This window comes from Cynara cardunculus, assembly GCF_001531365.2.
Source record: "Cynara cardunculus var. scolymus isolate 2C chromosome LG 7, CcrdV1, whole genome shotgun sequence".
NCBI lineage: Eukaryota > Viridiplantae > Streptophyta > Magnoliopsida > Asterales > Asteraceae > Cynara > Cynara cardunculus.
Window position 1 is genome coordinate 9,064,088 of NC_037534.1, and position 15,846 is coordinate 9,079,933.

General features: G+C 35.3%; 1 protein-coding gene across 1 annotated transcript in view; it reads right to left on the bottom strand.

Annotated features, from left to right (window-relative positions):
• Positions 1-3,467: 3,467 nt before the first annotated feature.
• The window catches only part of LOC112515093 (CMP-sialic acid transporter 5), a 22,453-nt gene continuing 10,074 nt past the window's right edge, over positions 3,468-15,846 (bottom strand). The window contains exons 2-7 of the mRNA XM_025121746.1: positions 9,805-9,853; positions 9,502-9,728; positions 6,282-6,480; positions 5,633-5,776; positions 4,881-4,955; positions 3,468-3,940 (exon numbers count right to left, since the gene is read on the bottom strand). Of these exons, the coding sequence (XP_024977514.1) occupies positions 3,779-3,940; positions 4,881-4,955; positions 5,633-5,776; positions 6,282-6,480; positions 9,502-9,728; positions 9,805-9,853 (856 nt within the window). The 3' untranslated portion in view covers positions 3,468-3,778. The remainder of the gene's footprint in view (positions 3,941-4,880; positions 4,956-5,632; positions 5,777-6,281; positions 6,481-9,501; positions 9,729-9,804; positions 9,854-15,846) is intronic.

The following is a 15,846-nucleotide window of genomic DNA, read 5'->3' on the forward strand; positions in this document are numbered from 1 at the left end:
AGCTTTGACCGAGTCGATCTCGAGTAGCTCGCGAGTTGTCTCGTATCGTTTACACCCCTACTTATTAAAGCTCCATGTTTGAATTCGTGTAACTAACTGCATATAAACATAATAAAATACAAGATAAAAATCTCATTTTAAATATGAAAAATATAAAATATAATTATAATCATTATTGAGTTCTAACAGAATACTTACTTATTATTGTTATGAAAAATTATATCGACATAAATAAAAAACAAAACAAAACATTGAGATCGAAATGCATCTCGATGTATCGCACGAGTATCCTTCTAGTATAATAATAATCAATGCGTAATAGAAAATTACGCCAATCAATATATAAAATTAAAATTAGAATCAATATATAACTAAGAACTTATTACAATTAATACAGTAACATGTATAAAAGATAGAGGTAAATTATAGTTTATATGTGTGTGTGTATATATATTTATATATATAGATACATACATATATAGGTGGAGGTTCAAACGAGAACACCTGTGATTTACGAGAACGCAAAAACAACTCCATAACCTCAAATTTTTTTAATTAATAAATTAACTTATATTAAATATAAATAAATTAATAAGGACAGTAATGTCATTTAATAATTTTTATTATTTTTATTTATTTTAATTAATTATAATTATCCTTTTTTTTCCTGGATTGATCACGTTCGTTTCCACTCTCTTATCTTCCTTTTGTGATAATTGTGTGAGTGTGTAACCATAACCTATCGAAACTATGATCAATCGATTGTAACCATAACCTATCGAAACCATGGGTAATCGTTATGATAAATGTGTGATTGTCTAACCCTAACCGATCTAAACCATAATCAAATTGAGTGCGCAAGTGATGTTATAATGGTGATATCACATGATTATCATACCCATATCACACCAAATCGTTTAGTGGATTTCGCCCGTAATCGTTGTGATAAATGTGTGATTGTCTAATCCTAACCTATCGAAACCATGAGTAATCGTTGTGATAAATGTGTGATTGTCTAATYCTAACCTATTGAAACCATGAGTAATCGTTGTGATAAATGTGTGATTGTCTAACCCTAACCGATCGAAACCATGATCAAATCGAGTGCGCTGTTATGATAATGATATCACATGATTATCACACTCATATCACACCAAATCAGTAGTCGATTTCCTAAGTTAACCCTAGCCGAACGAAATCCTTGTGATAATTGTGTGATAATCACTCATATCACACCCAAATCACATCAAATCGTGTTGAAATAAACGATAACCATAATAGCTCATTATGTTATCCAGATTATTGAGTTTAGTGTGATCGTGTTTTTAAAATTTTATCACTTTGAATTCCAATATTACCCTTTTGCCTCTCAAAATTTTTTGAATTGTTTTTAATTTCATTTTTATTTTAAAAAATCTTTTAATTTTTATTGTTATCACAATATGAGGTTAATAGATTGTTCTCGCGTTTCCGCAAATCACAGGGGTTCTCGTTTGAACCTTTCCCTACATCCATACACACACACACACACATTATATATATATATATATATATATATATATATTAAATCAATTTTTTATTTAAGCTGAAATCAAACTCTATATATAATTAACACTAGAATCAATATAATACATATCTTTTATTTTACATAACTTTATTAAAACCTCATTTTTCAGGAGTTTTTACAAATAAACCAAACTATAAACTGTCTAAAACAAATCTAAAAAGCTTGAATAAGTCAATCAGACTCCTATGTATCCAGAATGGTCACAATATTAGCTATTATTGTTCTACTTTGTGCATTCGCCTGTAGAAAAATATGGGTTTCAAGGAGGTTTTTGACCAATATTGCAAATAGGTATATTAGTAAGCAAATTGCAAAAATATTCAACAATTATATCGAAGTAGGTAACAACATAATGTTTGCTTAATGAACATAAATATGTTATGAGAATATATGCAAGAGACAAATTTATATGTATTATGACAACAATTCTCATAATACAACTCATATGATTATAATTAATATTCACATATATTTTTTTTGATAATTTTGAACCAGTTACAAAATTTGATATTATAATAGATTGATATATAAGACTTATCAACTTAACTATATATATACACACACACACACACACACACACTAGAAGGGTATCGTGCAATGCATCGAGATACAATTCCATTTCAATGTTTCGTTTTTTTTTATCCATGTCAATATAATACGATTTTTATATGGTTTTGAAAAAAATGATAATGTTTATATTTTTTAATAAAATATAAATTTGAAAATATCATATAAAATTTACAAAAAATATATCAATATTAATATCAAATTAACTATTTAAAAGTTCTTGTTTGATTTTTTTTTTAATTCATATTTTTTATTATAATTTAATTTAACGTAACGAAGTAACTTAATTTAGGTTTAATAATATATTTTTATAAAGATAATAATTAAGTATTATGTTAAAACTCAATAATTATCCTAACTATATTTTAGATTTTAAAATAAGATATTTATCCTCTATTTGATTATGTTTATCCGCAGTTAGTTACACGAATTCAAACATAGAGCTTTAATAAGTTGTATTTATGCATAGTTTACTTGTACTTTTGAATTTTAAGTAATATGCATAAATAAATAGTACTTTATGCATAAAAAATAATTTTTAAGAGTTTTTGTCAAATGCTTTATAATATAGTATAAATATGTGTATATATATATATATATATATACTTGGGATCACGTGAGACCAACCTGTTTTCGTGAGACCCGTGAGACCACATTTTTACACTTGAAACTTCACAGCAAAAACACTGTGAAGATTACCTTCACAACATTTTGCTGTGAAGTTTCAAATGTAAAAAGCTTGTCTCACGAAAACAGGTTGGTCTCACGTGAACCAACCCAACCATATATATATATATATATATATATATATATATATATATATATATATATATATATATATAATATTAAAAGAACATCCAATAATGATAGGGTGGATTCATATATCAAAGGTAATAGTAATATTGATTCGTATTAATTTAATATATAAATGTGATCATCGATCCATTTAGCTAACTTCAATAATTCTAAAAAAGATTATTATCACCCTGCAACGCATGGTATTAATAATAGGTAAATGAAAAACGTGAAATCCGTCCATAAATCATGAATTAATAGGCAGGCACCTAGCTCGTTAAAAAAAAATACAATCACACGACCAGCTAGTTAAACAATTTCAACCATGAGGACGCGTTCCGTTAATTTTTCGAAGTAGAAGGGGAATCCGTTAAAACACCAAACCACAGGGACGTGAAACATAATTCACTCTACATCTTATTTAACGACCGGTATCAAATTATAAGCGTACAAAGTATCTCACGTAAAAGCAGGGTCTATGGCCGATAAGAGTGACTTCTCGTGAAGACCCCTGGTTCGTTTTAGTAGATTCGGATACGACCAAATGGACAATGACTAGTTTTTTTGTTTTAGATCAATACAAGTAATGGTTAGACAAACAATCACATATGCAAGTATTCAGTATGGTTTCTGGGTTAATTCGACGACATATTATACATGTCGAGAAATAATGCGATTCGACAGTTAAAAGAATATGAAAAAGATCGAAAATAACATGAACTGTAAATCAGAAAGTGTAAGCGATTGTAGAGTGATCAAGAAACTTGGCTATTACGAACGACAGAAGATGCAGTGATACCTGGTTAGGGAAAATGTACTCCGCCTCATCTGTTTCGAGACTACTGTAGTCTACGCTTCTTTCTTTTTGACGCGATACGGGTACTTTTGATATATTGAAATGCTGGTCATCACGAGCGGAAGGGCCAAGAGACAGAACAACGAAGGTGGTTTTCCATCGAACACAAATTGCAACAAGGCGGTAACCAGGAGGGCGGAGACAATGACGAACCCCTGCATGTGTTTGTGACCGAAAAGGAGGCAAAGAAATGTTATTAGAAACTTAAGAAGGATGCCTAGAAATGATGCCATGGAAAAATTAGAAAACATTTGGCAAAATACCAAATCAGAACCAGACTGACCCAGTAAATTCTACTCGAAAGTAGGGCCCGGGGGTGAGATGTAGCAGACCTGACGTCTACCCCATAGAATAAAGCGGTTATTTCCGTGATGCAATTTGACAAAATGTAAAGCTACAATAGCAGTTTTTCATGCCATCGCTTTTGGTCCATGTATTAGCCTATTGTGACAAAGGGTATTTACCACATTTGATGAATGCACAAACAATTCAATTAAACTATGTTCAGAGTAAAACATTGCAATATTTATGGAAGTGCGTGGAACGATGGATATAGTGAAGCAGCGTCTTAAACCAAACCAAATGAACTCAGTAGATCCTACAACGTTTGCAGACCTTACCACCACCCCAAGGAGTAGAGAGGTTGTTTCCGTGAAGACAGGCTTGTAAAAAGGTCTCAAGAAAAAGATACCGTTAGATCTACTTGCTCAGCTACAATACTTTTCAAACATGGATCTTATGATCTACTTCAAAGTGGTCATAACAGATACCGATAGAAACCACAAAGAAAAAAAGCGGAAATCCTGAAGAGAAAGTACGTTGTGGTTTTATGTGCTCAAGTTAGAAGTACATATCTTTGGAAACAAATTGCACTTGAAAGATTGTTGGAAGTATCTTGGCAACAGGAGAGAAAAAAAAAATGAAATTTTGGTCAATCTACACAAATTTGCCACCTGCATAGGCTTAGATTTTGTTGTTTTTTGTTATTTGCTTTTGTTCAAAGGTGACAAACAATCTATTGGTTTGAACTAAACTTCTAACGGATTTCGGAACCAAATCTTTGTTAATGCATATGTGAGGGCAAATCGAACTTGCCTTTCGTACGCCACCAGCATATGATGTCACCAGACCCACAAGAATCCCGCCAACAGCATTGATCACAACAGGGATCTGAATCAAAAGAAAGAAAAGAGAAGTAAGGAACCCACAAATTCTAGCTGAAGCCAAAAGAAAGTTCTTGGATGATGTGTACAAGTGAACTAAAGCATGATAAAGATCATAATGAATAATTTCTCAACAAGATCAGATGAACATTAACAACCCCAATTAGTTTGCATGCATGCCAGTCCAATTAAACCAAGCGAGCCCAGTATATCTCACCGTCACCCGGAGGTGGGGTGGGTCCGGAGGGGAGGAGGGGGGGTTAAGATGTAAGCAAATCTGACCTCTATCCCCGAAGTATATAGCGACTGTTTCTGTGAAAACCCCAGGCTTGTGAAAAGTGTGCGAAAGAGATAAAGGCAGAACCAGGAAAGGATCAACTATATTTGGTCCGATTCTTGGTTTTAGATATTTTTGAAACTGCTTCTTGATTCAGTTTGTAATTTTAGAAAGACCCAAGTTTGTATTTGGTTTTGGGGGCGAACTGGTTCAAGTCGGTCTGGTTTTCAATTTTGTTATTTTGAACTTTTCTGGTTCCAATTTGGTCTGTTTCAGACCGGGTCAACAGCCCTAAGTTCAATAATAAATCTACTTCATGTGCTCATATTCACAACAGCAATAACCACCTAGTAGTATGGCAGGCATTTAAATTCCCAAAACAATGAAAAACAATCAAAGATAATTACCGCTGTAAGTGGTGTCCACCCATAGAAGAACCCATGCTGTCTCATTGCTTGGCCATCTGGAGACTTGGAAGTACTTGCCAGCAAGCAAAGGCTCCCAACTATTGACATTTCTACCGTCATCAAATATGATGAGTGTTTCTTAACCTAGAACATGAAATATTTGATATGTTATATATGGTCGATAACTACATTTGTTCTGGGTTAAGAGATACATTTTTTACATATGACGATGAGGCATCTCTCAGATTTGAAAATGATATGGATATTTTACCATACTCAACATCATTGATCTATTTTGTAGTACTAGTTGTGTACTTGTGTGATGCAACGGGATGTAAAATTCTATTGTAAACCGAGGATAAAAAATTTAATGCGATTCATCATTACAAAAATCTGAAAATTATTGAGTATTCTGCCATGAGTAGGACTCAACTTTTTTCCTATATTTAAACACGGAGCTTTAAGAAGTTATATGTATCTTGAGTAATAAGTTATAATATAGATTGTCACAAAGATCTAGTTGTCAATTTTTCCCTCAATTACTAAAGATTATCAACACTCATATCGAAATATCAGCTTGTTGGAAATGTATTCTTTTACCACAATGGAGCAAGTATAGGACTCCAAAAGAAAGGAATCTTCAACAAACCTGAGATGCCCATTGACACAAGGCAGAGGCAAGACCTGAAAGTACAGAAGCTATCAAGACCGGAACAATTCCATAGAGAACAATCTTATCAGGGTTATCACTTCCATAATCTTTTCTCGAGCCTTCCCCAATACTTAAAAGAACAGCCGCTAAGATAAGTATGAACAGGGCACCAACTTGTTGAATGGATTGCTTCTGCCTGTAGTGAATTTATATCTGTTATTTATAAACATGTAAATGCTGTTGGGAGCCACATTAAGTTTATTCATATGATTGATAAGTGAAGCACAAGAGGGGAGTTCCAGCAACCTAAAAACATATATCTTTTCCCAATTTATGGTAAGAAAGGGACTAATCCTACATTCAACAGCAAGGTACAAACTTATGAACATATACGGATGATAATCATTGATGTTGAAACATACATTGCCCAACTTTGATTGGCCATCCACAGGTCAAATGACATGAAAAAGCATGTAGGAAATTTCAAACCCATACTATTTTATTTGACTTAGAGCCAGCAATTTGCAGCACAAGCAGGTAACTCTGACTGGAATTGGTAAATTTACTCACAAAATCTGTGTTGGTTATCTGTCACAACAACCAATGGAATGAAAGAATAAACTGAAAAGATAATTAAGTCGTCCCTTAAATTTTACAGGGGAGTACAAAATTTTAAGATTTCACACAAGCATTCTGTTCCACACTAGCTGGGGTAGGCTATAAGGGAACTTGAAAAGATATCGAGTGATGGAACCCAGAGAAAGCATAAAGAGGTGAATCCCCCCCTCCCCCACCCCCCAAATAAAAAAGCCAAAAGGGTTCCGAGGACATGAAAGGTGTCCTTCCACACACCTTTACCTGAAGCCAATTCCTTTGGTATGTTCCACTCATTCGAATTTCTTTCACTACCTCCCCCATGTCATATCGTCCAACCTCCACCTCAATGACCACCCCAACATGAGTCTCCTCTTCCAGCAAGTGCATTTGAAGGTTTACTTATGAGATGACAAAAACCATCTCAAGCAATGGTTTTGCAGCTTCTCCTAAGCATACAACCGTTTTCCTGTATAAGTTTCCTCTTCTATCAAGAGTGATAGAGCACTCATAGATTGTTGTTAAATCTATGACACTAATTTGACTCCCTATAAAAAGTCCAACTAAAAGTCAACAGCCAGTAAATCAATCCAAACAACTCATCCAACATTGAATAAATGCGGAAGTGGATTGTGATGATCAAGGGTAATATAAGCAATGTACAGGAATAACTTAATACTAACTCGTAATGAATGCAATGAGTAAAGAGAGATAGAGAGTGACCAGGATTTTTATGTGGAAAACCCAAATCGAGAAAAAACACAAGGGGGGGGGGGTCCGCTGAGAGCTGATCCACTATATTGATTGATGCTTACAAGCTTTAAAAATGAAGAGCCATAGTGATTGCAATAGGTCTTGGGAGTATTTTGAGAGAGAGAGGGAGAGGTGTAGCATTCAAGATACTTATCAAAGAGCCCTAAAATGGAAATAAAACCCGTTTGGTGCAATCGTGCAACATGATCTGAAGTGGCATTCCACAAGTCACCCAGTACCAATATTATCTGCATGCGAGTTACACAACCCGCAAAACCAACTAGCTGCAATCAACCATGCAAGCTCCACATTGTAGACCTCTTGAAATTTCAAGTTGCAAATTTTGTACCTTTAAGATTTCTGCTAAAACGGCAACTTGCTCATGCGACCTAAAGTCAGCAAGCACAAGTCGTATGGAGGATTGGATGGCACACAACTCTAGCAAAGATTTACATACGAGATAACCAAACAATCTCAAGTAACGTTGTCTCAACTTCTCTACCTATGTTACCCAACCTCCCATATATCTTCATTTTTAACCCACCTCTCATATATCTTCAATGTTCACTCGTACAAGTTATTTTCTTGGACCAATACTTCACCTACATTGGCATGCTATAAACTTTTCAATCATAATTCCTAAAGCTTTTCATTCGTACATCCATCCCACTCTTACACTAAGACAAACAACCTCATTAATCTCTCGATTTTCTTATGTAAAATTAACCCCAAAACCAAAACAAGATATATACATACATATATTATATGCATACATGCATACGTACATACATACATATATAGGTCCACGGTTCATTTACAAACCACACAATTCTTAAAAACTTTGCAAACCACATCTTAGGCGTCCATCTTGTAACTACCTTTTTTCTTTTCTTTTTTTATCATTAAGGGTATTATTGTCTCAAACAACTTTGTTTTTTTTTCAGTTTTTATCCTAAAATGTGCAGATTGGTAGGCGGTTTTTTTGGGATTGGATTTTTTCTTTTTAGAAATTATACTTAACCAATTTTGTTGAATATTCAAAACATTGTTCTCTCTTTCATTGCCTCAATGAACTGGGTTTGAAGATTTTATGGTTTTTTTCATCGATTCATAACTTGCATTGTTTTATATGGATCCCATCGATTTTGTTAATGAATATTTTGCAAATGGTATTTTCCAACCGTATGATTGTGAAGTTTATAACTGGGGTCTCATTGATGAATTTGCTTTTCATTAATGAATTTGGTTTAAGTTATTGTTTCTAATGAACCAGATTCAGTTGCATATATTAAGTTTATAGTTGGGGTTTCATAGATGAATTTACTTTTCATTAATGAATTTACATTACTGTTTTATAGATGGGTTAAACTACTTGAATCATTGTTCTAAACATTGTGCACCTGAAACCAAAACAGTAACTTAAAGCAAAATCAAAAATGAATTTGGTTTCATTGATTTCATTCTCAATTTTTTCAGAAGATCTTTTAAGGAAACTGATTTGCAAGTTGCCAATAATGGCGAGTGAATTTCACCGCTCTATATTTCCGGGATTGTGTTTATTCAAACTTGATTTTTCTACTTATTCCGTTTTTGCACTTAATTACCCTTAATTTTTTAATAGCTGTGAAATAGGAGGCTTAATCACGATTTTCCATCCATTGAATTATGGCCATAGATGATATAATCGCGTGGATAGGATTGGTTTGCAAAGTTTGCAAGAATTGGGTGGTTTGTAAAATAAACCACCTCTATATAAATATATATATATATATATATATATATATATATGCATATTATATTTGCAATTGATCAATACTTAGACGTCAGCCGATATATCACTAAACAAAGAAGATTTACCTCAAGAACATACCTTAAAATAATGTATGTGAACAATGCTGTAAAAATTAACTTTGTCTGGTTCAACATTGAAAATGTGAGGGAATCAAGATTCCTGTATGAAATCTGCAACAAGCTATTTTGTAGTGCATAGATAGCTGCAGGTAATCCTGATGCACTTAACGAGCCAATCAGAGTCCATTCCTTCAATGCTTTATTCAGACTACCATCTTTTGCCATGAGAGCTAGTGCACAAATAACCTATTACGGGTGTATATAACCATATAGATTAGAACATATAGGAATACATATGAGATGTAACGAGAACAGATACTACCTTTACGATCTCGCATGCCAAAACAGATGAAGTCACAATCACTTCTCGACTGCAGGAATGGTAAGATGTCAGTCAAGTTATGACTTTACAGTTCGGCAGTAGCAAAATAGTTGTTTTTCTTCTCTTGCAAGATAAAAAAGCCCTTCTGTATTCAAAGAAATGGTAGCAGTAATTTATATTCAAACGTCATCCATCAATTTTACCATTCAACTAAAGTGTTATCTCAATACGGATGTCTCGCCATCTTTTGACAGAAGTAGTGGAACAAAAATATCAAACTTCATATTTTAACCTATTTTCTCTCCCTTTCTCTACCACAAATTTTCATATTTCTTTCGTCCATACATACTTTTTACTAACATGAATACAAGGGCTGATCTGATGTAAATGCCAAGTTGGAGCTAGAACTTTTAAAGCGGGCTTAGGGTTATAAAAAAGGAAGCAGTTTGGGTCTTTTAAGCAAATAAGTTTTGTTGCATGACGAATATAGAATTGATCCATGTTTATAGGCAAAAATTAAAATAAGCAAAAAAATCATAAGGGGATGGCTTGGTGATGTTTGTGACAGTGGCCAGGTAATGTTTGTGACATTAACTAGGGTTGGAGATGACAATTGTGATGCTTTGGCTTATACTCTTTTTCCATTAGGGCTTGGATGACAACGACAAAGCTGATCATAGACTTCAGTCAAATGGATAGGAAGATGGCACACAAGATTCAGAAGAATTTTATCATTACAAGAGATGAGGCTCATAGAGGAATTGATAGAAGCACTTCGAGTCTTCCAAGGAAGATAAAATATTCAGACTCACTACATCGTAGTATGGATCCACAACAGTGATTACACCTTGACAGTAGCTCAGACAGTACACATGAGGCAATCAGCAATATCTTCTTCAGCAAATGGAGTACTCCATTTGGTGCAGCTTCTTTCGACAAAAAGTCCAAAGTTCGTGTGGTTAGTGATGCAAGCAAAGATACTGTTCACCTCCTTCTCCAATGGTCTTGATAAGCTTCGCTTTGGGCAGATCGTCTCGACCGGTGGGATGTAAATTAGGTAACACTTTCAGCAGATGCATGTGTATCTTGAACATCCATGAGACTTACAGAATTGTGGGAGTTAGTTTGGTATAAGAAACATATAAAGGATAGCAAGTCCTTGTACATAGATTCAGGATCAAATGGAATAGCTAATTGATCAAGAATCTATGCATCCAATGTATTTTAGTGACCCACAAGTTGTTGGGTTGTATTAAAGGGTAATTCACCCAACGGTAACCGGGTTACTGGTAGAGCCCAACCTCCCAGGAGGTGAGGGTTCAAATCTCACCAAAGGTAAGGAGTGTGCGTGACTATTTGCCGTATATAAATATTATATATTTTAAAAAAAAAATTGGGTTAACCACAAGGGTGGTGCCTGATTGGTTTGAGCTTGGCTCCAAAGGTCAAAAGTACCAGGAGGTCCCAGGTTCAAATCCAAGGAGGAATAAAAATCCCCTTGTGGCCATGGAGGTTCAAATGCGGTGACTCCGGGCTATCTGCAAAGCAGGTGGTCGCCCTGGAATTAGTTGGTTCACATAGCAGGTTGGATATTCAGGTTAATCAAAATAAAATAAAATAAAATTGGGTTGTTATTGAAAATCACTTGTTTGCCAAAAAAAGGAAGTAATATTGAGCTGGTGAAAGTCGATATGTTTTCTTTATTTTTGTTTTTATCTAGATTGTAGCATGTTTTCCCCCAATTCACCTGGTTAAACAAGTGGCTCAACGAACTCTCATCAACTAAGAAGCAAAAGGAAAAATTATGCTATGATAAAATATAACTAGAGATCAAATTTCTAAAGAAAACACAAACACAATTGGGGTTATAAGCTTCACAACTTGAATGCCTAGAATCTTTTGAGCATCAAACCTGAGATAACCTATGGCAGGTCACTTCATGGTTTGATGGCATCACACAATTGATGATGTGAAGGTAACCCTCATTCACCCAAAATATTTTCTATCATTCAATAATTACTCTTGGGGATTACATCTCTTTATATAGATAAAGAAAGCCCTACTAACTCTAGGAGAGCAGAAAACTTTTAACAACTAAATTACCCTTAATCTTATAAATAAGAAGTCCTATGCACACATTATATTACCCAAACAGAAAAAAGATCTTAAATCTCCAATTACAAACAAATAAACCTAACTACAGCAACTACTACCCATTTACTATCAACCACTACCCAAATAACATTCTAATACAGATTTGTTTGGCTCTTACTGTATCGAGGTTAAGTTCCCTAGAATTAGAACATCTGTAATGTATGAAAGAAAAAGTCAAGAATACAAGAAACAACTAGTCAATCCCAAAGTCAGGATTGTAACACCTCTTGAGATATATATATATATATATATATATATACCATGTTTCTATATGGCACTGGACATATTAGAAATTTGAAACACCATCGTCTCAAAGTGCCAACCAAAAAGTTTCAACACTTGGTAGCTTATGCACAGAAGAACAAATTATTTACACAAACATGCCCCAGCTAGCTTAAACAAATTATCAAACTCCATGTTCTTAAATAAATACCAAGCCTAAACACCACAAAATACCTTGTTGGTAAGAAGACAATTCTAGTCTCTCTAAAAAACTACTTGTTCCCAAATTTCAGCCTTCTTCCATTTTTTGTTCTCTTTCAACTAAAATCAACAATTATGTTGATACTTGAACAATGCTTCATTCTTTTAAGATTTGTGTCTTCCTGGACTCTAGGCATGGTTGATCAGTCCATGCCTCACAAGTGTCAGAATTCTTCTCATTTTCTTTGCTTAAGCCCCTTATTTTTCCCATTTTGTTCATACAACAAGTACCAAATACATGACCCAGTCAATTGAGAAGTGTGAAATGGCACTCTTTTACTACCCTTGGGTGTCTGGGCTAGCTTGCGTGCACCTTGACTAAGGCGAAGGGTCGTGTGCGAAGGGAAGTTATGGTGAGAAGCGTAAGAAGAGATCTGAACCCTTGATCACTTTTAATCTCATGCCCACCCATGAATTGCGCTACAAAAGGGAATTAATCTGGTGCATTACGGTGCACCTCATTAGTGTTGAGATTCAATTAGGATTGATCCAAGGGTGGAGATCTCTTCTTACACTTCTCACCATAACTTCCCTTCTCATCGGAACTCAACCCCCTCGACTAATCCCATAGGGCCTTGAAGTTAACAGTCAAGCCAACCTCCAGTAGCCCAGATGAAACACGAATTGGTGTGACCAATGGGAAGCAAACCCAAGGCTTGACTTAGTTGAGCTACCCCCAAAAGTTATAAAGTGCCACTCTTCTTGTCACTTTATCCAACAATGCTTTCTTCTTATTTCATGGGCATACACCAACCCCATAATACTTCAAACAAGCTTTTAACTTTAGAATATCCAACTTAGCAGTAGCATTACCATAATCTCCAACATATCTCATTTAGTAGCCAACATATTTCATCATAATTCCCAACATCTTTCTCTATTATTTAGATAATTAGCCTAGTATAAGTTCGCAGCCATACTCGTAAAAAACCAATGACATTCGCATTAATTTGGGATGCCTTCTATGGCGGCTTTGTAGTCATGGCGTCCTGCAGGTGAACTCGGTCCACAAGGTTAGGCCCAATAGTGGCTTACGTGAACCCACCTTGTGGACTAGGCCGATTTTATTGGCTCCAGGGCGGATGGATCGATCCTAGGATTACCCACCATGTGACCATGGTTAAATTCACGGGGGACTCGGGGTGTGTGCCCGCACGCCGGCCCGATAGTTCGTGTGGTTTGGCCACCCCATGAACACTACAGGAATTGACGGATTGTGTTTAAATGATGTTTTGAAATGAGAACTGTGAAACGTCTTGATTTTCTATGAATTCAGTTTCATTGATTTTTAAGTCTTCCGCTTTATTATTGATGTTACGTATTAGTATTTCAAGTTTATATACAATCTGTTCACTGAGCCCTGTGCTCAGCCGTGTTCTTGTTTCTTGACACGGCAGGTTCCAAGTGATTTTGATAAGGGACGGGACTTGAGATCGAGCGTTGGATTTTTTTTGGAGTTTGTAAACTCGATGGTAGATGTATAATATTCTAAGCTTATAAATAGTTGTTAGAATGTAATATTTTGGATTGTAAAGCATGTTTTAGAAGTTAATCTACGTTTGGAGTTTATTAGTAGCTCTAAAATGTTTGTGTCTTTGAACTAAGTCCCGTTAGTGACACCGCCCGTTCCGGACCACGGGGACGGGGGATGTTACAAATGTGGTAAAATAAAATCTTGCATGTTTCATGGTTCTACAAAGATCTAAGCAATCACTAGTCATTAAAGAAAACACATACCTCCTAGATGTATTTCAATAAGAACCAAACTCTCCAAATCGTCACTCACATCAACATATATAGCAAACACTTTCTTCCTCCAACTTGGAAGTCTTCCAAGTAAGACCCTTTAATTAAAATAACTTCTAGAAACCTTTGTTTTTTGGGTATTATGATTTGGTTTACTTTAACCACTCTCCCCAAATTTATACTATACAAATCAATAATTTATACCAAAAAAACAAGGCTAGATATTTTCAATTGTTTGCTATGATCTTGGAAATCACTAAAATCCTTCACCGACATTCTTTTTGCTATTACAATCTTGCTAAAATAGCTTCATTGGTCACATAATTTAATAAATACATATGCTTGTGTAATGTTCGGTTTTGAATCTTAGTTGGTCGGGTTTTGAAAATATTTAGCAATGGAAAGTTTCAGGGGAAAATCTGGCATTTGTTGAGAGCCGAGGGATCTTTGGTAAATGATTTCTTCTCCTCCTTGTGATTAAGTAGGTTTTGGTCTAATAAGAATTTTTTTTATATAATATTGTTTCATGGGGAGTGGGGGAGGATGAGGCTGGTGCATGCACCGCCTCATCCCATACAAGGTGTATAAATAGAAAGTTTAAAGGGGGAGGATTTCTTTTTCTGATTTCTCTCATCTGAAAGACTTTCTTAAAAAGGGAACTGAGAAGAGGTGCAAAGATTCAGAAAGGTTCGGTTAAATATTTCTAAGGTAAGTTTTTACAAAGTTTTGGTAAATATGATTATAACACTTCTGGTAGTATACTATGATTATACGATGTTAGTTGTTAGCATTGCTAAAATTATACCAATTTGGTTATATATGTTATCGCACAAAGTATGGTCCGATAAGGACCCTTATCGGTCACAGTGTTGTCAGATAAGGAACCTTATCGCTCAAAGCTTCAACCGGTAAGACGCCTCATCGCCCAAAGCCTTATCCGGTGAGGGTGTTCATCGCCCAATGTGTTGTCCAGTGAGGGTGTTCATCGCCCAATGTGTTGTCCGGTGAGGGTGTTCATCACCCAAAGTGTTGACCAATGAGGGTGTTCATCGCCCAATCTGTTGTCCGGTAAGGGTGTTCATCGGCCAAAGTGTTCACCGGTGAGGGTGTTCATTGCCCAAGTACTTTCCAATAAGGGCAGTCATAAGCAAAGTACTGTCTGATAAGGGAATTCATCGGCCAAAGTGTTGTCCGATAAGAATAATCAACCAGCTATTGTTCTTTGTGAATATTTTTCCCAATGTTTAATCATTATGTTTGTGCATTATATATATCTGGTGGGGTAACGGCGATAAATGGCAAGGCAGCCATGATAGCTGGTTATGAATAGATGGCGAGCCAGCCGTGATAGTTGGCACGGTACGTGCGTTGTTAGGTCAAACGTTACACACGTAATACGCACAACCCAAAAACAAGAGAACAACACAATAATTTACGTGGTTCACACGATCAGATTGATCGTGCTAGTCCACGGGGGCAACTAGGGTTTTYTTTATTTAGGTGCTACAACGTTTACAAGTACAATGAGATTAATATATATAGACAAACATAATTAGGGTTATCTCCTAATCAAGGAAACTAGGGTAGAGACTAGGGCCGACTCCTTTTGGGCTAGGGCCGGCTCCTTACTTTATGCCTCCTCCCTTTTGTCTAACTTAG